The sequence below is a fragment of the Eleutherodactylus coqui genome, chromosome 2 (genome assembly GCF_035609145.1).
Source record: "Eleutherodactylus coqui strain aEleCoq1 chromosome 2, aEleCoq1.hap1, whole genome shotgun sequence".
NCBI lineage: Eukaryota > Metazoa > Chordata > Amphibia > Anura > Eleutherodactylidae > Eleutherodactylus > Eleutherodactylus coqui.
In genome coordinates this window covers 291,929,950-291,952,426 of record NC_089838.1, presented here as the reverse complement: position 1 = coordinate 291,952,426, position 22,477 = coordinate 291,929,950, and the positions used below count along the sequence as shown (strand labels likewise).

The 22,477-nt window shown below is 46.4% G+C and overlaps 1 protein-coding gene across 1 annotated transcript in view; it reads left to right on the top strand.

The window, feature by feature from the left end:
• The window catches only part of LOC136610197 (adhesion G protein-coupled receptor E3-like), a 150,422-nt gene that overhangs the window by 57,627 nt on the left and 70,318 nt on the right, over nt 1-22,477 (top strand). The window contains exons 6-7 of the mRNA XM_066589439.1: nt 1,171-1,299; nt 1,582-1,677. Coding sequence (XP_066445536.1) covers nt 1,171-1,299; nt 1,582-1,677 — 225 coding nt within the window. The remainder of the gene's footprint in view (nt 1-1,170; nt 1,300-1,581; nt 1,678-22,477) is intronic.

The window sequence follows — 22,477 nt, the reverse complement described above, 5'->3', positions numbered from 1 at the left end:
CGCCCACTTGTAGACTCCTTTCGGTTTTTGTCTATTTTACGTAGCTTTATACTCATGTTTTTTTCTTTTTTGGGGCAGGATGGCGCTAGGAGATTTTTTAGAGTTTTATTTTTTCTAAATATGCACAATGGGTGTTCCGGGATCTTGCCTTTCCAAAATGGGTCTTCTTTTAGTAATGACCAGTTTGAATTAATTTTCTTGATTGTACCATACTGTCTGCTGTATTTCGTAGTAAACGCTAATCTGAAATGATTTGTGTCTTCCTCTTTCTTTTTAGTGCTTGTATTTTCTATTGTCACATTTTCTTTTTCTTTTTCTTTCTTCATAACCTTGTGCTATGCGGAATCCACCAGACTTTTTGGATAGCCTTTAGAGATGAGCGAACGTGCTCGGCCCCGCCCCTTTTTCGCCCGAATACCGCGATTTTCGAGTACTTTCCCAAGAGATCTGATAAGCGGACCTGGACGAGGAGGTGTTGGTGAGACTCCTATACACAGGGGTCCTCACCAAACACCGGGTGAGTCCTAACCATTTTTTTGTTTATCCTTCACGTTCTAATACACCTTTTCCATCTAATCTACACTCCAAGGTAGCCCCTAGAAGCACCTCCCTGACGGTTTTTTATATAATTCTCATTGTAACTGGGGCCACATGAATGCCTGACAGCTCTGCAATACATTCTTACAGCTGCACACAAGGATCCTATAAGAATGCATACTCCTATTATTAAAAGGTTGGCTCAAGGTTCTTTCAAAAATAAACTTTAATTTGTTCACACATTGAGGACATGCTGAAAATTTTCAGCAGCAGAATAGACTGTGTTCCAGAAAGTGTTGGACTGGTTCCTTGCATCCATCTGAGGGGGTGATTGTGACAGTCTACATTTCTTCTATAAGGCACATGTGCACATCCAGTTTTAATTCAACATTTGCTGTTACCATTGCACACAAAGGACACATCATCCATAAGGTATAATAGGTGATTTGTGAATTATCCCACAAGAAATAGAGCCTAGTGACAAGTGACTGGATCCAATCACCTCCAAGTAGGGTTGTCTTCTACTAGATTGTTGGAACCCATCATTATGTTAGAATCTGGTACCCTGTTGGGCTGGTAACTCTAAGTCCTCTGAATAGTCAATAATTCATTCTTGTGTTATTTTTCATGCAGATAAATGTAGGAATAACTCAGACTGTCCTTCTGAAGCCACTTGTACTGCGGGAACATGCTATTGTAAAGTTTGTAGACCAGAAGGAAGTAGATGCATTACTTTGGTGAAATTGGATGAAGTTTGTCCAGGTAACCAGCTGTATGGTAATATTCGAATATTAACTGAGGAAGTTTTCTGCCATTTTCAATCAATAACCTTATCCATCAACAAATGATCAATGGAAATCCGATACCCAGAACCTCATCTGATCAGCAGAACAATGGGGCCACATTTTTATTTTCAATTCTGAGTCTCATTTATTCTGCTGCACAGCGGGTATCCTTGGGGTCGGCCCCCACTGCACATACATTGATGGTCTATCCTATTGAAACTTACTTTCTTAAGGCTTCTTAAATCTTTTTATTCATCAGACCCAAGTACCACCACTGTTCCATTGCTGACATCAACTGTGAACATAGAAGTCACAACAGTGTACACGCAACCAGACTCTTCAACACCACAACCAGGTGGGCATTTTATTTTTTTTTTTTATAAATCAGATTTTTGTTGATTTTCTCATAAACCTTACATGGGGAAGAATACAACCATCATAAGACCATATAAAGCATAATCTTAAGCACCTTCTGACAGTAAGACTAGCTATTTATAAGCGCAATAGTAATACTGTTGTTCCAAGGTCCACAATATTTGCATTCAGTATAGTGATAACAAAACAGGGGAAATATCTGCAGAATAGGGGCTTTTGTATAAACAGTAGGATTTACCTTAAAGCTCCGGCCCACTCCACAGAAGTCCGTGTTGGGAAGGGGGGGGGGGAAACCTGAGGGAAGAGGGGGGGGGGGAGGTACAAAGAGGGGAGGGGGGGAAGGTAGCTGTAGCGGGTGAGAACATTAACCTCGGGGTACGTAGTACGAGTGATAGCGGGGTTCCCTTCCTTTTTACGTGAGATAAAGGTCCTGCAGTGGCCCCAGTCCTACGTGTCCGCTGCCTGGGTGTAGTAGGTAGAGAGAGAAGGGGGGGGGGGGGCGGGGAAGAGGGAGCATCACGTACAGAGAGGCCACTGGAAATGCACAAATCAAGGGGTGGGAGAGGGGTGACCCTCGTCCCACGTGCCCGGCGTCACATTAGCGGATCTTATTTCATTTATGCTATTTCTGATCTTACGCCAGGGGCTCCATATTTTTAGGAAGCTCTCGTGAGTACCGGCATGCCAGCTAGAGAGCTCTTCTAAATTTGAAAGTAGGTCAACTCTATCCCTCCAAAGAGACACAGTAGGGGGGGTCCTGCTTTTTCCACATAAGCGGAATCAGTGCTTTAGCTGAGTCTAGCATAAGTGCAATCAGCTTATGCTTCAGGGGGTGGAAGGCAGGAGAAGGTCTCCACAGGAGAACCACCTCAGGGGAAAGGCTAAGAGTCGGGGCAAGCATTTTCAAAACACACTCCACTCCCTTCCAGTAGGTAGCGAGGAGGGGGCAACTCCACCAGATGTGTACATAGGATCCAGGAGACAAATCGCATCTCCAGCGCTTGTCATGTGAAGCTAGTTTATGGTCATACAGCCACTGGGGGGGTCCTGTACCACCTCGCCAATAATTTATAGTGCGCCTCCTGGGAGGTGACACACGGGGAGAGGCCAAATGCCATTTTAAGTATGAGCTTCATTTCCTCCTGGGTGAACGTGATTCGGAGTTCTCTTTCCCAAGAGGTCAAGAACATCGGCTTCGTGTCCCTGGGCAGGGAGATAAGGTTTTTACGTATAGATGAGACTTTCTTTAAAACCCCCGAGCCTAATCTAAGCGCGGTCTCGAATGGAGTAAAAGGCCTAGATGACTTGAATCTGTTAAGGAAAATGCTAAGCATTTTTTCGAGGTGTGAGGACACCAAAAAGGGCAGTGTCTGGTTGGGGAGGAGTTTCTTCAGAATCTCTGCTGTGGGCCTATGGGCTAAGAACATAACGTCATGGATGCTTTTATCCGCGAACAGCCCCCAGACCTGCGCTGAGCAAGGATCCAAAGGTACCTCCAATATCTTATAAATTGCACGCATAGGGGTACATGGGGAGGGCTTAGGTGCCAAGGTCTCTCCCCTACTATCCCATATCTCCGCGGGCCCCTTTACAAGCGGATTGGATGCTAGACCACTGAGTTTCTTTTTATCGGGGAACCAAAGGTCCTCCTGAAAGGAGGGGCCGTATGTTCCCCTTGCCAGCATCTGAATGAGAGTATCTTTGGTGGGATGTGTGAGTTCTGTCCAGTATTTTAATTGAGTAGCTTGGTAAAATTCCCGAATAAAGGGGAAATCTACGCCTCCTTCCGTGCGCTTCCTGATCAGTGAGCCAATCTCGGTCTCCTCCCACCCCACAAATATCTGGAGAAAATTGAGCGGAGGTTCCTAAAGAAAGCCATTGGAATGAATATTGGGAGCAGTCTAATTTTGTATTGTATAATGGGGATGACATATGCCTTCAGTATGTTTTTTCTGCCTAACCATGAAATAAACGGAAATTCGTATGAGCGTAAGAGATTTTTAACCTTAGTTATTACGGGGGGAAAGTTCGCTGCAAAAAGATCCTCCGCCCTCCTAGTGAGTCTAACACCCAGGAAATCAGTTCCCGTCTCCGACCATGGGAAGGGGGTGCTGGATTTGAGCAATTTATATCGGATGGCGGGGATAGATATATTTAGCGCTGTAGATTTTCCAAAGTTGATTTTGAAGTCCGATAGGGATCCAAACTCATCCAAGAGAGCGGCGAATCTGGGGAAGCTATCCTCCGGTTTTGTTAAAAGAAATACTATGTCATCCGCATAGGAGGCAGACGCCAGGGTCTCCTTACCTATTTTTAGGCCATGGATCAGTGGGTCGTTTCTGACTTTTTGGAGAAAGGGCTCTAGTGCTAATATGAAAAGTGTGGGTGACAGGGGGCAACCCTGACGGGTGCCGTTGTTTATATTAAATGGGGGGGAGAGGGTATTATTTACTTTGAGCCTTGCATGTGGCATGGCGTAAAAAGAGAGAATTGCGTTGACAAAGCTCGGGGGTATATTATACTGCAGGAGAACTCTTTCCATGTATAGCCAGTTCACTCGATCGAACGCCTTTTCTGCGTCAGTACTTAGAAAGGCTAATGGGATGTTATTGGTTTGGGCGTACCTTGCTGCATGTAAGAGTCTCAGGCAGTTATCTTTAGCGTCTCTCCCTTTAACAAAACCCGCTTGTTCTGGGTTGATCAACTCTGTGACATGTTTTTCAAGTCTTTTTGTGAGCAGTTTGGCCCAAAGTTTCAAGTCAAAATTTATTAAAGATATAGGGCGGTAATTTCCGCACTGCTCCGGATCCTTATTCTCTTTGTGAACTAATGCAATGTGGGCCTCTTGTGCCTGTTTTGTCAGGGGATTACCTAGTAAAAGTGAGTTACATAGATGAGCTAAATGGGGAGCTAGTGTTCCTCTGAACGTTTTATAATAGATAAGCGGGAATCCATCCGGGCCCGGACTTTTCCCGTCAGGGAAAGTAGAGAGTAGGTCTTCTACTTCCTGGGTATTTACAGGGGCTAGGAGGTCAGATATTTCGTTACAGGGAATTTTAGGTAAGTTTAGGTCCTTTAAGAAGGAGTCAATCTGGGATATAAGATTGGCTTTAGCCAGTGGGGTGGGTGGCTCACGGAGGTTATAGAGACGAGAGTAGAACTTCTGAAATTGCAGAGCTATTTCTGCTGTGGAGGTGACCTGGCGTCCCTCTTGGGTTTTAATAGCTTTAATAGTGTTCCGGGAGTGAGCTTTTTTTAATAAGGGCCGAGGTAAATTTACTGCCTCTATTGCCCTGGGCATAGACCGCATGCTTGAGAAAGAGACATTTCTTGTTAAATTTGGCTTCCAACAATAATTTAAGGTCCTTCCTTAATGCAGCGAGTTTGTCATGTGCTATCTTGACTTCTGAATATTTAGCCTTTTGTTCGTATTTAGCAATTTGCTGTAGAATATCATCAATCACTTTCTGTCGCTTTTTTTTGGTTCTAGAGCCCAGGGCAATTAGAAGTCCCCTAATAAAGGCCTTGTGGGCCTCCCAGACTATCGGGAATCGCTGATCTTCCGCCGTATTAATGCTAAAGAACTCTTCCAGGGACTCCTTCAGATGTTTCTTGTCCTGCTCTAAATCAAGGAGGGATGGGTTTAATCTCCACCGCCATTCCCTGGGGGAGGGGTCTGGTAGTTTTAGGTCAATGTGTACAGGTGCGTGGTCTGAGACAAGGATAGAGTCTATCTTGACCCTTTTCGGAATTTGTAGAAGGGAAGAGGATACGAAGATATAATCGAGGCGATGGAAGGATTTATGGACCGGCAAATAGAAGGTGAAATCCTTCGTTGTGGGATTCAAGCACCTCCACGCGTCGATTAGCTCAACTTCCGCCAGGGTGCTGATAAGCTTTCTTAGTTTCCTCTGGGGGAGTTGGGACCTACCCGTAGAGGAGTCTAGTGATCTGGATTATGATTTCTCCAGCAGGCTTTGGGGTATTTTGTCGCTTTCCGAATTGAGTATCGTGTGCACACATCGTCGACCAGAGTCAGACACAAATGCTTGTCTAAAACCGGGAGAGTCTCTACAATGTGTAGAGGCTCAGGCTTTTTATTATAACACATGACAACCGCCCTTCAATGGGCGTGCAACAGATTACATCAGTAACATATAAGATTCTCATTTGTCGGATCATATAGAATCCCCCACCTCTCTGCCCACCTCTCTGCCCACCCTCTCTCACGTCCGCCATAGTATGGACTTTGTCTTCTTTAACATGCAGACAGCCTTAAGGAATTCTGTGTAGTTGACAAATCATTTGTTTAACTAGCTGAAGTCAGCTCCGTGTATAAGCAAGTCTTATCAACATGTGCTCAGGCTGAAGCAATTCCTTTGTTGTAGAAGTTTCAGGATGGGAGGGGTGAAGAAGTGCTAATTCAACACTCAGTGTTGGTCACAGGATATAAGGATATACACATAACACTATGGCCCTTAACTCTTAGAGGTCTCTTGTGCAATTCTATGTACTTAGAGCAAATACTATGATTAGATTGTGTGTGTGTCCTTTAAACTCTTGAGCTAAAAGTCATTACAACAACAAAATACATTTGGGTTATATTAATCGATAGACATTTTATAAATAATCATTATGTCTATCACAATCCCCCCTTAAAATGTCTATCCTCTAATTCTCTATCTAATTTTCACAGTTTTCTGCGCGTGAGCCTATAACTGGAGCGCGTTGAAGGTTCGTTTTAGAGTCTTCAAGGGGGTGTAGGACTTGTCCACTCCTTCTGGGGATGCATCCAGCAAACTCATGGTGGGAGCGGCTTTTCCAGCATCAGTTTCACAGGTCTCTCTGACACAGGGGATAACACAGCAGACTAGAACAGAAAAGGTAACCATCAGTTCACATACAACAGCAACGCCTGTCTGTGCCAGGATCCTTTACCACCCGCTCATCCATGGCGAGTGCTGGTCCCAAAAGTTAGCTCTTTTTAGTTAGTGCGGTCAGCTTCTTAATGACAACTGCGTCTTTACCCGCGGGTCACGTGTCGTCTAGGATGTAGGTACAACAAGTCTCCCCTATCATCTTACAGACACTCCCCTTTTTAGCTAAAGTCATATCTAAGGTCACTCTATTTAAAAAAAAAAGTCATAGTCGAGGTAGGTCCTATTGGTCGACTAGTCCCTATAAGGCGTCTCTAGTATAATTTATAAACCACTGCTAATTATAATAAACATAATTAATCCAGTCAACATTTATTTACTCTAATGATCAGGAAAATGGACTCGAATCTAGTTTTAACTTGATCTCTAATTTTTAAAACTTGTCAGGTACCCCCCTTGGCTATCCTATGACGTCAATGTACACGTGTAGATCAAAACTACCACCAGGGGTCTCTCTTCTCGCTCTAGCATAATGTTACAATACTAGTAGCGTGAACAGGTACGCACGGCGTGGGACTCCCTAATCTTCACCCACACCAATGTCCCTCCTGGAGATAGTCCTAATGGTGAACACGTCCAAGTCGCCTCACCCTTGCGTCAGGGTTTTCCCACTGCCCGTAAGTCCTTACTCCTAGGAGGGGGGGGATCCCTACCTCACCTCAGAGGGAGGCCATGGATTCCCTGGGCTCATTTCCGGGCATCCATACCCTCTATCTGTACAAGTTAACACCCCACAGCGTGTGCCCTCGCCGGAACCTAAGGTCTTCTGCACTATCCCTTGGCAAATGGGAATTCCACTGACAATCCATCTTAGGAGATCGGGGCAGGCGCAGTACTAGTACATTTCTCCTTTTCTTTGGTAGCGTATGTGTTTGGCATTATCGGAACTGGCTCTTCATCTTTTTTAAACAAGGGAAATATTGGTGAGTTCCCCAAAAATCTCCCTCTACCCTGCCTAATTGCCTGGCAGGTGTAGTTTCCAGGGTAGTCAGTAATACTCTCTCCGGTGCAAAACACTTAGGTAGTTATAGAGTATTCCTTCTTCCATTTCTCACGGACAGTGTAATTAGCGGAAATGTTCGTGAAGAGACTAATAAACCACTCTTCAGCATCTACAGGGAGATTTAGGGGGACCATCCCCGAGTGTAGTCGGGCACTACCGCACACGCAACAGTTAGACTTGTTGCTCCTGTTAGCATTGTACCTCATCAACTCCAACCAGAGATTCTGGTCAGAGTAGCCAGTCGCTACTGTCAAGGTGTCCTCAAAAGGTAGGGTTGGCTATGATCATCATGTTCATCAAGGTCTTTATCTTACGGCGGAGGGGGTTAATTATGGGCACGGGACTAAGTGAAGGCTTCCATTCGGCTGCATCTACCATACCCCTTATTTTAAACTTCCCTAAGGGATCTGTCCTCCCGTACCGGTATGTCCCCAGACTATAAGTCTCCCCGTCCCCCGGGCTTGGATCTCCCATGGTTAATGTAAAAACCGCATTAAAACCAAGCAACATACTAAGTTCAGCCTTCCAATACCTGCTGTCCTTATTATTCTCAAGGAGGGTTATACGACTAATTAGGGATTTCCCGCTCTTTTCTTATTTAAGGCACTTCACGGTTTATAGGACTAGTCTGTTCCTGCGTTCCATCCCACTAATCCCCAATAACGGCAGTCTTCTCCCCAGACGTTATCAGTGGCGCAAACATATTGTATTCCCCGGGTATATAAGTCATATAACCAGCTGGACTGAGCTAAATCTGGCCTGCGGTGGGATCTTGCGCCTAGACACGGGACCACAGTACAATAGTCGAAGGAATATGCGGCTACTTGAGCATTGGACGAGTTATACCAGAAGGTAACCATACCCCCATATTCTTCCGACTAAGGATTCCAGTTGCCACCCTCCTCTCTCACTAGCCCTAACCAGAGTAAGGTCTTTGGCACAACTAAGACTGGTCTCCCGGATCTGAAGCTTTCTTACAGTATGAAGCATGGATCCATGTAAGTCTTTCGGCTAGTTTCACAGCTGTGGCAGTAGTCAGAAGTACCTGGTAGGGGCCATCAAATCGGGGCTCAGGAGGGTGCTTCCTGAGGAACTTCTTGACGCACACCCAATCCCCAGGCTGCAAGATATGTGTCCCAGTGTCTGCCTCTGAGTCTGGAAGAGAACACCTGTGCATAGGCTTTGGTTAGTTCTTTAACAACGGAAATCACATACTCAGTCAACACATCAGATGTTAATTGTAACCACTGAGGATAGTAACGACCTAGCCTTGGGGCTAGCCCAAACAATCTCGTAGGGAGATAATGTATAATCCCCCCTGGGTTCATATCTTACACTGTATAAGGCTATTGGATGACAGTCTTTCCAAAGTGGCGTCATTTTTAAGTATCTTACTTTTTAGCGTGCCACTACGTCTCTCCACCTTTCCACTACTCTAAAGGTGGTACAGTATGTAAAAGGCCTGGGATACACCCAGAGCAGACATGACATGTTACATTCACCTGCGAAGTTTATACCTCTGTCTGACTCTGAATCACTTCTGGTACCCCATATTCACAGTTTACCTCGTTCATGAGCTTCTTTGCGGTTACCTACTTGTTTGCCTTGGTAACAGGGTCAGCCTCCAACCTGCAAAGACATCAACAACAACAAGCACGTAGTCATACTTCCCAACAAGTGGGAGCTGAACGTAGTCAATTTGCAATCCCTGAAATGGGTAGAGTGGTCCCGGCAAGTGTGATGTGGCAAATTTACTTCTGCCCTGACTCACCTATGGCATAGATCATGCTAAACCGGACAAATGATGCAGCAGCTACAGAGAACCCAGAAGTCGCCCAACCTCTTTCAAGCGTCGTCGTCATTACTGCTTTACTAGGTGGGTCTTTGCGTCCATCAGCTGGGCCATCATGGGATACAGGAACTGTGGTGGGCAAGTGCTGTTGACCGTTCACCACACGCTGTCCTGTTTCTGCTGCTCCCATATTAGTCCATTTATTCTTTTCTTCCTTGCTGGCTTGTAACTGTAAAAGTCTTTTAGCATATCAAAGTCCAAATTTTTGTCAATGTCCAAAGTTTTTTACCACTGACTCATGCTGTCAGTATCTTTCTTCTTTCTTCCACGGCTTGAGGGCCGCTGCCTTTGCTGCGCTGTCAGCGAGGGTGTCGTCTCTCGCCTCTCCAGTGTAGGACTCGGTGCGAACTCTCAACTTTGTCAGGTAGAAGTAGGGCCTCCATGCGACTCTGTACCGCTGCACCATTCTCAATTGGTTGTCCTGCTAAGGTAAAAACTGTCTGGCCTTCCATATTGGGCCGTAATCATGAGCTATGCCAAATGCATACCAGGAGTCAGTGTAAAGGGTTGCAGTCTTACCTCTCGCCACTCTACACGCCTCAGTGAGGGCCTCCAATTCCGCTTCTTGTACTGTGACATGCGGAGGCAGAGCTTCTGCTTCTAGGACATCTTGTTGTGTGACCACTGCATATCCGATGTGGAGTCATCAATCCTCACCCTGGTACCATCTGCAAAAAGCTCAACATATGCATTATCAACAGAGGTTCTGATAACTGTTTGCATACCTGCAGTTTCTTACTGAATTAGTACTAAATAATCGTGCTGATGTTCTATTTCACATGGCTCGGAATCTTGTTATCTTATTCCATTTATATTTATTTTTTTTCAAACCCAATAGCTGATCTACAACACCTAGATCATCTATGACCCAGATCACCTATGCCTCCCCCCTTTTGAAGCGGAATACTCAATGGAAAAAGAGTCATTGCGTTCAAACTAGTAAACCAAGAGGCACAAAAACAAACACTTTGTAGGTCAAGGTGACATTGTATGCAGCGAAGTCTGAGCGAAAATCTCCTTACAAAAAAAATGTTTTGTTTTTTTTTTGTTTTTTTTTTTCCTTCAGGTCGCAGTTAGCATTTTTTAACACAAGGGGGCGCCACACAATTCAAATTTTACGTCACCCAGTGTAATAGTATTTCAGGGTATGGCCAGCGTTTAGCTTTTACTCTCCTGTCGGAATATAATTATAGCTTCAGTGTAGACTGACACTAGAATATACAAAAGACTTAAAGAAAAACTAAAGAATACGGATGAATTAACATCCTACTCTGGGCAATTCAGTCCCTCTTTCTTCACATTAAAAGTAAAATTACTTCATCAAATTGCATGAAAAAGTTTGCTGGGTGACTATAGGGAAATTATTCCATCTGTAGGAGCCTTCCATAACATCATCTGTCTGAGCATCCATTGGAGAAGCGGGCAGTGGAAAACAGAGCCCCTGGAAACATGAGAGAGCGTCCCCTGTCATGTATTCCTGGTCTCTGCCCCCCATGCATCAACTCCAATCTTCCATGCACTATAAACCAGCTTAGTCATCTACTATGTCCCAAGCTGCATCTCCACAAAGGTTTGTTTCCCTGAACTTATCACACATCCAAAGTGGCCACATCTTGGAGCGTAACAAAGTCTGGTCAAACAAAACCTTACTTCAGACAATCATGATGTTAGCACTGGATACAGTGGCATTGGGGAAATATAGGCCTCCCAAGTGCAGCAAAATGGCTGCCAGAGGCAGAAAGGGGCGGGGCTACAAATCTCCCAGGTGAGGCAAAATGGCCGCTGGAGGACCGGGCGGGCCAGGGGCAGCAGCACTTCCAGGTGAGGCAAGATGGCCGCTGGAGGAGGAAGGGGCGGGGCCAGGTCCTGTCCCGGATGGGGAGGGACCGGAAGTAACATCACACACCCTGAAAGTGAGCACATGGGGGGAAGTAACTTCAGGGTGGGGGCAGGCCTCACTACATTTACTGCAGAGTCACACTATGTTGGATTGTAAACATTGCAAGCACGGCCGCCATTACAGGGAGGGGCTGTAGTCAACACAAAGACATTACATTGTTCATAAGCAATACACATACCCCCCTACATGCTTTCCCCTCTTCAATCTCTCAACTATGTTATACCTCCTCCTAGCAATCTAAAAACACCTTTCTTTCTGCTAGGCTTCCTGCTCATCTTCTGTAAACTTTCTACAATCTATCTTATCTGTCTATAACCTGGCATTTCTTTCTGCAACTTTTCCTGGTCCTTTCCCATTGTTCAGTAACCAAATCACAAGCTCTATGACCTTTGTCCTTGCTCACTTTGCTCAACTCTATTCTATTCGAAGACACAGTAGTGTTTCTCTTGTGAAATCTGCTTTCTTAAAATTCTTCCCATATAACCTGTCTTTCCCACTCAGAAAAGACAAAGGAAACAGAAAGGGTTAATTGAAAAAGCTTTCAGTTCACTCTCTTACCAGCACCCCTCCCCCAATAATCAACACTGCACATTCTTTCTATAATACCAGACAGACGGGATTACTGGAGAATACCCACAACGGCTCAAGGTATATATATATCTCATCCACCTTTATATCAACCAACCTCTACTAGTAATCCCCAAGAGCACTCCTTGTACACGATCTAGACAGGACATTTAGCTATACACAGAGACTGACGATTATTTTCAATGACCAAAACCTCAATAATATTCTGGAGAAATCAGCCGTCACAAAGCACGACTATACTTCATACGTATATACCTTTCCACATATGAGAACATAACACGCTCAATCATAAAGTTAAGTATACGTATCATAAATCTTCCTAACCTCACACTAGTTTTACCTAGGAGCACGTGTCACTGGCGTGTTCCCTCAGACTTAAACAGCCGAGTCCGCCCTCCCGACACATTAACCCTCACAGAATTTATCTCTTGGTCTTGCATAAACAATTTTTACCCGTCTCAGACACAACAGCATACACAGCGTACAAAATACCCCTAGACAGGTAAAAACGGTGGTTTTTCGAGTGGACAGACCTGTCTTTCAGTGAAGGTCCAGTCTGGATCAGATACAGGCAGATTTAGCAGTCAGAACCCAGATCACATCGGTAGATTTACATAAAGCAATCTTACCGTGTTCTGTAGATTTTCGGGCCCCTGAGTTCTGCGTGCCATCTGCCGATCTCTGTACGTTCCAGGCTGTGACCTCACAGATCCACTCGCCCACCCAGGGACGCCACTGATCTGGATTATGATTTCTCCAGCAGGCTTTGGGGTATTTTGTCGCTTTCCGAATTGAGTATCGTGTGCACACATCGTCGACCAGAGTCAGACACAAATGCTTGTCTAAAACCGGGAGAGTCTCTACAATGTGTAGAGGCTCAGGCTTTTTATTATAACACATGACAACCGCCCTTCAATGGGCGTGCAACAGATTACATCAGTAACATATAAGATTCTCATTTGTCGGATCATATAGAATCCCCCACCTCTCTGCCCACCTCTCTGCCCACCCTCTCTCACGTCCGCCATAGTATGGACTTTGTCTTCTTTAACATGCAGACAGCCTTAAGGAATTCTGTGTAGTTGACAAATCATTTGTTTAACTAGCTGAAGTCAGCTCCGTGTATAAGCAAGTCTTATCAACATGTGCTCAGGCTGAAGCAATTCCTTTGTTGTAGAAGTTTCAGGATGGGAGGGGTGAAGAAGTGCTAATTCAACACTCAGTGTTGGTCACAGGATATAAGGATATACACATAACACTATGGCCCTTAACTCTTAGAGGTCTCTTGTGCAATTCTATGTACTTAGAGCAAATACTATGATTAGATTGTGTGTGTGTCCTTTAAACTCTTGAGCTAAAAGTCATTACAACAACAAAATACATTTGGGTTATATTAATCGATAGACATTTTATAAATAATCATTATGTCTATCACACTAGCAGTGGACTTATGGTAAGATTTAGGTCCCCTCCCAGGAGGATCGGACCATTGGCAAAGTGCTTTAGGATCTCCAGCTGTTTAATTAGCCATGTTATCTGGTCCGTATTAGGGGCATACAGGTTGGCGAGGGTTATTCTTGTGTGATTCAAATATCCCCTCAAGAATAGGACCCTGCCCTCCTGATCAGAGTGACGGGCTTCACATGAGAAGGATGGAGACCCCCTTCGAGGCTGAAGTAGGGTGGGTGCTGTGATATCCCTGCGGGAACTGTTTGCCCGGGAGGGATAGGTGCCTATTTCCCCTGAAGTGGGTCTCCTGCAAGAAAACGATCTTAGAACCATACCTCTTAAGGAGAAGTGCGATCTGGTGTCTCTTGGAAGGCGAGTTGATCCCCTTGACGTTTAGTGTTGTAATACGCAGGGAGGTGTCCACGGCAGGGGAGCCCGGCATGCAGTCAGAGTGGTCATCCAGATGTGGAAGGAAAAAGATAGATTAGTGGTGATTTGAGGTCTGTCGCTAAAGGGAGTGAGCAGTCCCACTACAGAGATGCAGGGAGTGTGGGGGGGGGGGGGAGGGGGGTAGGGAAGGTACCACAAGGAGAGAAGGGAGGGAAGGGTGGTTCAGGAGCACTTACACACAAACAATACACGTATCTATTACTTATTAATAGAAAAATAAAACGGGTAGAGCAAGGTCTAAATACGTGACCTCACTCCTGACTGGGGGGCTAGTTGTCTGAGCTTCTACCACGAAGGACAGACAACCGCACGAACAGCCTGAACAGTCAGGCGCCCACGAGGTTGCATGGGCTTAAAGCATCAAAGATAAGAAAAACTTTAATGTAAATCAGCTCTCTGGGGATGGGAGAGCAGGTCTGCAAAGTCTCCAAACTACATAACATACACTCTCCGAACTTTGTAACCAGAAACGGGTGCCGCATCTTGTAAAACAGAATATGTGCAGCGGTCGGATCAAACAGCACAACCAGAGTGTTTCACCATTACACTGGGTCTTCTCCGGGCAGCCGGGAAGGTCCGCGGGACCACACAGATGTCTCTGCTTCACGAGGTCGCATGGGCTTAAAGCATCAAAGATAAGAAAAACTTTAATGTAAATCAGCTCTCTGGGGATGGGAGAGCAGGTCTGCAAAGTCTCCAAACTACATAACATACACTCTCCGAACTTTGTAACAAGAAACGGGTGCCGCATCTTGTAAAACAGAATATGTGCAGCGGTCGGATAAAACAGCACAACCAGAGTGTTTCACCATTACACTGGGTCTTCTCCGGGCAGCCGGGAAGGTCCGCAGGACCACACAGATGTCTCTGCTTCATTACAACCACAGGTAAAAGTGGCTGCTCAAATCAAGTGTCCACACTGTGCGGGGGGTCCTTGGACCTTTTCTTTTTTTCTCTCGGCGATTTGGGGGTGCCCGCCAGCTGCCAGGTTTCCGGGGGAGACAATTTTGGGAGTTTCAGGAATCCGGGAGAGGGAGCCAACAGGGCAGATCGATGGGGTCAAGTTGAAGGTGCTCCCAGCATTTGCGCAAGTCCTCTGGCGTGTTTAGTCGGCGACCGTTGTGGGTGATGCCAATACCAAACAGGAACAGCCATGAGTACTTTATTCCCTCCGCCCTCAGGGCCTCCAACAGGGGGCGTAGAAGGCGACGCTTCGCCAGCGTCGAGGGGGACGCTGAAATATCTGTATGGTAGAATCTTTGTATTTCAGGTCTTTGTGTAATCTTGCAGCTTTCAAGATGGCTGCGGTGTCTTGAAAAGAGAGTAATCTGCAAATGACATCTCTTGGGGGATCTGTTGAGGAGGGGGGTGCGCTCTGTGGATGCGCTCTATTGTTATGGATGCCGCTCTCTCCGCGCCCAGCAGTGAGCCGAAAATTTCAGTAGCTACTTTTGAAAGAGAGTCGGCAGCCCAGGATTCAAGGATGCCTTTGAATCGAATATTGCAGCGCCTGCTGCGGTTTTCCTGATCTTCCTGCATGATTAGCACTTGATTTATATGGTCATGCTGGTCTTTGAGCACCTTAGCCATAGCTAGTGCATGGGAAGAGATTGCTGCTGAGGAGGACTCCAAATCCTCCACCCTGCGCCCCAGGTGTTTCATCTCCTGCTTTATCTCAGCTAAGTCTGTCAGTACTGGGTGCAGGGCATTTACAATCAGCTCCTTCATGAAGCCTTTGGTGATACTTTCGCTATCTTCCTCATCAGAAGAGAGCTCTCCCTCCCCCTCCTTACTGTATGTTGTGGCTGCCTCGTGAGCCGGTGCCATCTTAGGTGCTGGGTGCGGGGAACGAGCTGTCCGTTCTTTCAAATACCGCTGCATTCCCGACTGAGTTTTCACCGATCGGGGGGTGCCCAGCTGCTCTGTGCCTTTCTCCCTGCCGGTTTTCCCCATGATTGCTGGTTTTGGAGCTGTAGAAGACCTCTGTGGGCGCCTACTGCGGGAGCTCCGGTCTCAAGCGGCCATCAAGCTCGGCAGTCAGGCTCCGCCCCCTCACCAGGTGGGCATTTTATAAGTGCCAGCAACATGATGTGAGATTTTGGTTCTTCCAATGCTTAATTTCATTCATTACAATGAGGTGATTGGTGAAATGCCAAATACAACATGACTACAAAGTGTCTTGCAATTTACTTAAAATTTAAAATTCATGGAATCATCATATTTCATTTTCTTTGCCAATCTAATGAAAACACGTGCTGACCTATACTGACACACTTACCTACTGTATATCAGCAATAAAATAAGGATATTTACCTAGTGCTACAGGGTAAAAATCCTATTTTCTGTTCCTAGTCTTACTTTCTGGTATCCTGTCACTGTCAAATTAAAATAAATTCTGAACTTTGATTTCTTCCTGTATACCTTAAAGGAGATACATTTTCTGGAAGCAATACCACCCTTGCCCATGTGCAGTGTCTAGTATTGCAGGTCATGTCAAAAGTCTGTGTTACAATTATGTAGAGTGCAACTATGATGCTCTCCATGGATGACACCAAAGTATCAGACTAATAAGTAATAATGTCAGCTGTGGACCAACATATAAATGCATTACACCACCGAAACAAGGGAAACACTAAATACGGGAGATGGAACATACTCTATAACCGACTATGGCTTGGTGGACCCTGCCTAAAAGCAGGGTAATCGTCCCAATAAGGACAGCCCCACATCTCAAACCTTAGGGACCTAGTCTGTCCCTAGATAGAAGATAGGGAAGGATATATATCAGATGGACATACTAACAGAGCTAGACAGAGGTGAATAAGCCCTACATAAAAAGCATCATCACTAGAGATGAGCAAACGTACTCGTCCGAGCTTGATACTCGTTCGAGTATTAGCGTGTTCGAGATGCTCGTTACTCGTAACGAGTACCACGCGATGTTCGGGTTACTTTCACTTTCATCTCTGAGACGTTAGCGCGCTTTTCTGGCCAATTGAAAGACAGGGAAGGCATTACAACTTCCCCCTGCGACGTTCAAGCCCTATACCACCCCCCTGCAGTGAGTGGCTGGCGAGATCAGGTGTCACCCGAGTATAAAAATCGGCCCCTCCCGCGGCTCGCCACAGATGCGTTCTGACATAGCTGAGGGAAAGTGGTATCGTGTTGGAGCTGCTATAGGGAGAGTGTTAGGAGTTATTGTAGGCTTCAAGAACCCCAACGGTCCTTCTTAGGGCCACATCTAACCGTGTGCAGTACTGTGGAGGCTGCTTTTTGCAGTGTTGCACTTTTTTTTTTTTTGGTATATCGGCCGTGCAGAGCATTGTGCCCTGCAGTAATAGTCCAGGGACAGAAGTGTGGAGGCAGAGACAGAAGACATATTCATTGATTATAGGCAGTGGGCCTTTTCCAAAAAATATTGGGCAAAAAATCTATTTGGCCTGCCTGTCACTGTGCTCAGTGTTCTGGGTCTCTGCTGGGTGTAGTAGTTCTACAAAATCATACGCAGCCAGCTAAGTGTTCCAGCAGGCTTGCGCCAAATTATTTCCTGGCTCTGTCTGGGCTCTGAAATCACCGCTGTGTTGCAGTTGACAGTGCAACACTGTGCAGTTCTGTGACATACTCCAGGGACAGAAGTGTGGAGGCAGGGACAGAAGATATATTCATTGAATATAGGCAGTGGGCCTTTTCTAAAAAATATCGGGCAAAAAATCTATTTGGCCTGCCTGTCACTGTGCTCAGTGTTCTGGGTCTGTGTGTGCTGGGTGTAGTAGTTCTACAAAATCATACGCAGCCAGCTAAGTGTTACAGCAGAGTAATTGCTCGAGAGTTTGTTTCGAGTAACGAACCCCATTGAAGTCAATGGGCGACTCGAGCATTTTTGTATATGACCCATGCTCCGCTAAGGTTTTCATTTGTGAAAATCTGAAAAACCCAAGAAAGTAATGGAAACGTCACAGAAATGGATAAGGCAGGCGAGGGGCAACATGCTGGGCTGCATATCAGGCTCCCAGGTCCCACTGTTAAGCCACAATAGCAGCAAGAGTGAGACCCCCCATCCCTAACAATTTTTACTTTGGACAAACACTCCTTAGCAAGGCACACCTTAGCTAAGCACCACACTACCTCCAACCAAGCACAAGCACTGCCTGCGGGACACACCGCTGCCTCTTCTTCTGGGTTAAATGCTGCGCAAGCCCCCCCCCCGCATGACCCTGCGCCCGCAGCGCACACAAAAGTGTCCCTGCGCAGCCTTCAGCTGCCCTCCTGCCACACACAGGCTGCATAGCCACACCACCCTCATGTCTATTTATAAGTGCGTCTGCCAAGAGGAGGAACCGTGGCACACACTGCAGAGGGTTGACAGGGCCAGGCAGCAACCCTCTTTAAAAGGGGTGGGGCGATAGCCCACAATGCTGTAGAGAATCAATGAGAAATTGACATTCGATCTTCATTCCAATCCTGTACCACCTCCATCAAGAGCTGCAAACGTGGGCATGAGTTACATAGCTATGGGGAATTCATGTGCCCACACAGTATTCATTCTGTCTAGGTGTCGCATAGCTCAATCGACACAGCAAGGGGAAAGCCATCTGCACTCTGCCCCCTACCCAAGTCAGTCAGTGTCTTTGTGCCAGACAGGTGAAACACAGCGATGGGAACTAAGTGTGCACCAACAGCATAGGTGGGTCCTAGGCAACCTAAGACATGAACAATAAATAAATCAGAGTGGCCAAACATGGCAGACTTGCACCACGCCAACGACATAGGCCTCGGCCCACAGCTTCAGCAATCGTAGGCATGAAGCGCACTTCGATGCTAGTTCATCTGTGACGGGCTCATTAAATCAGTTAGCTTTCCTTTCACCGCTCCAATGACTGGATTAAGCTCCACAGCCCCAACCTGGCACAGTTGCATTTCCCCCGGGACATAGGCCTCGGCCAACAGCTTCAGCAATCGTAGGCAGGAAGCGGACTTTCACTGCACCCAGGACATAGGCCTCTGCACAATCCCTCAGCAATCGCGTGCCTAGAGCGGACTCCAATGCTAGCGTAGCTGTGAACGTCTCATTAGCGCTGTATCGCTCCTCTTGTTTGTCCCAATGCAGTGCCCTGGATAGCTGAGGTAATGTGAGATAAAATACAGGTTGTCCTCGGCCCACACTGCATGCCCTAGTCAGGCTGGGTTTTTTTCATAGTCACAGGCAGGCACAACTCTGCTATGGGAAGTCTGTGTGCACCCACAGCATGGGTGGCTCCCTGGAACCCACCGACGGTACATAAATAAATCTCATTGCAGTGCCCCAGATAGCTGAGGTAACGTGAGATAAAAAACAGGTTGGCTTCGGCCCACACTGCATGCCCTAGTCAGGCTGGGTCTTTTTTTGGGCCAGATATATAGAACACTGCGATGGGAAAACTTAGTGCACCCATACTATGCACAGACCCCTGTAATATTCCTGTAGCAAAGGTATAAGCTGACCCCACTAACAGTTATGTTGCAGAAGTCTAGGTAGACCCCAGTAATATTTCTGTAGTTACAGTATAGACAGACCCCAGTAACATTTCCGTAGCAGCAGTATAGGCAGAGCCCAGTATTAGTAACATTTCAGTGGTAACAGTATAGACAGACCCCAGTAACATTTCCGTAGCAGCAGTATAGGCAGAGCCCAGTATTAGTAACATTTCAGTAGTAACAGTATAGACAGACCCCAGTAACATTTTAGTTGCAGAAGTATACGCAGACCCCAGAAACATTTATGTAGCAGCAGTATTGGCAGACCCCTGTAACATTTCTGCAGCTGAAGTATAGGCAGACCCCTGTAACGTTAATGCAGTTATGCTCCTCTCCTTTGGCCCAAACAAGTTTCTCCGATAACTGTGGTAACACGAGAGAAAATACATGATGTGCATTGCTTATCCCCTGACCCCAAGCGGGAGGAGGAGGTGGCATTACAAGGCCAAGACACCATGACCAGGACCCGCTATAGTCTGTGTGGGAAGCACGTTAGCAGGCCCAGGGTCAGGCTTAGTTCCGCGCCTTCACCTTGAATTTTGCCTCCGTGGGCAAAATCAAACCTTCTGATACAAATAAGAGCCAATGGACAAAAGTAAAGCCACAGAACAAAAGTGGAAGCGACAACAGCTATGTGGAAATGCTAGTATTTTCTGAGACAAGAGGGGCATTTGATAGCAATGAAAAGGATATTCTAGGTACTAAAAGTCTGAACTCCTCCTCATCTCAATCAGAAATATGGAAAGGCTTTATTCATATGTTTTCTGTTTTCTGTTGACCATTTCAAGGTGTTAGCAATGCATGTTTCTGGCTATACCACTCATCTTTGTCAGGAATTACCAAAGATGATCACAAGTAAAGGCCTCATCAATCAGTCCAAAATCAGTCCGGATCTCAGCTGGCCTGCTTCCACTAAGGATATGTGTCTGCTGCTACTCAGTCCCCAGCCATGCAGGGATGCTGTGTTCTATAGTCTGCTCTATTCCTACCTCAGCTGTACACTAACATATGTAATTATTATCAGTACCAACAAGATGGAAGCCACTATTGTTCTACTGATCGGCTGAATGCTTCAGCTAGGAATAATGGAATAGGACCCCGGTTGTATTTTGTTGGTTTTCGGAACTGTGGCCATGATTAAGAGGGATGGCCGGGGGCATTCGTATTGTGCTAGTAGAGGTGAAATTCTTGGACAGGTGCAAGACGGACCAAAGCGAAAGCATTGGCCAAGAATGTTTTCATTGCTGGAGGCGGAGGAGGGGGAGGGTTTAGAGGAGGTGGCATAGACCGCCGCAGATACCAGAACCGAGGAAGGACCCGCAATTCTGGGTGTGGGTAGAACGTGTGCGGTCCCAGACTCTCACTCGGTCCCAGCCTCCACCAAATTCACCCAATGTGCCGTCAGGGAGATATAGTGGCCCTGCCCGCCAGTACTTGTCCACGTGTCCGTGGTTAAGTGGACCTTCCCAGTAACCGCGTTGGTGAGGGCACGATTGATGTTGCGGGAGACGTGCTGGTGTAGGGCTGGGACGGAACACCGGGAAAAATAGTGGCGACTGGGACCGAGTAGCATGGGACCGCCGCCACCATCATGTTTTTGAAAGCCTCCGTTTCCACAATCCTGTACGGCAGCATCTCCAGGCTGATGAATTTGGCAATGTGCACGTTTAATGCTTGAGTGTGCGGGTGCGTGGTGGCGTATTTGCGGTTGCGCTCCAACGCTTGCGCTAGTGACAGAAACTTGCCTCTCTCCTAATCCCGCAGCAGCCGGCTGTAATTGACTTGGACCAGGAACTCGGCCTGTGCCCACACCCTCACTTGGACCTCCGCATCCTCGCCTGCATCCGCGGCCACGTCCTCTAGGCCTACCCCTCAGCATGGTGTATTTCGAATACAGCAGACACAGAGAGAGCATTGTAAAAAATTAGGCGATTATTGTCCTGCACTTGGAGGCTGACAGCGGTACTGTAACGCACACTATAGGCTGAAAAAATGATACGCTTGCCTGCAGAAAGGCCAAGCTGGCTAATAGTTAGCCACTACAACTCCTAAGTGCCACGCAGTAAACTGCACACGCACGCAGGTAGCCCTAAGGAGGATTTTTTTTCCCCAGATGTTTTTGAAAAAAACAGCAGCCTAGATAGCGTGTATATGTCTTTCCCTCTATCAGCGGCGGTGGGCGTACGCTGTGCGGGAAGTTCACGGGACGCACAGAGCGGTGTAAAAAATTAGGCGCTTATTTGCCTGCACTTGGAGGCTGACAGCGGTACTGTAACGCATACTGTAGGCCGAAAAAATTATATGCTTGCAGAAAGGCCAAGCTGGCTAATAGTGAGCCACTACAACTCCCAGCCGCCACAACAGTAATGCACAGGTAGCCCTAAGCAGGAGCTTTTTTGGGGGACTTGTTGACAAGATTCTACACTAGCACTGTCCCTGCCTCACCAATACTTTCCCTATACTCTGTATAATTGGCTGCAGACTGAGAACGCAATAGTCTGCAGAGCCCAAGATGAAAAAAAAAAATTGGTGCAAAACTGCTCCCGCAGCCACAACAGTAATGCACACGGGCACAGATAGCCCTAAGCAGGAGCTTTTTTGGGATACCTGTTGACAGGATTCTACACTAGCACTGTCTCTGCCTCACGAATACTTCCCCTATACTTTGTATAATTGGCTACAGACTGAGAACGCAATAGTCTGCAGAGTCCAAGATGAAAAAAAAAATTGGTGCAAAACTGATTCTAGCAGCCACAACAGTAAGGCACATGGTAAGATTTGGCCCTAAGAAGGACCGTTGGGGTACTTGTTGACAGGATTCTACACTAGCACTGTCCCTATCTCAGCAGCACTTTCCCTATACTCTGTATAATTGGCTGCAGACTGACAACGCAATAGTCTGCAGAGCCCAAGATGAAAAAAATACAAACAGCAAAACTGCTTCCAGCTGCCACAACAGTAATGCACACGGTCAAAGGTAGCCCTAAGAAGGACCGTTGGGGTACTTGTTGACAGGATTCTACACTACAACGCAATAGTCTGCAGCCAATTATACAGAGTATAGGGGCAGTACTGGTCAGACAGGGA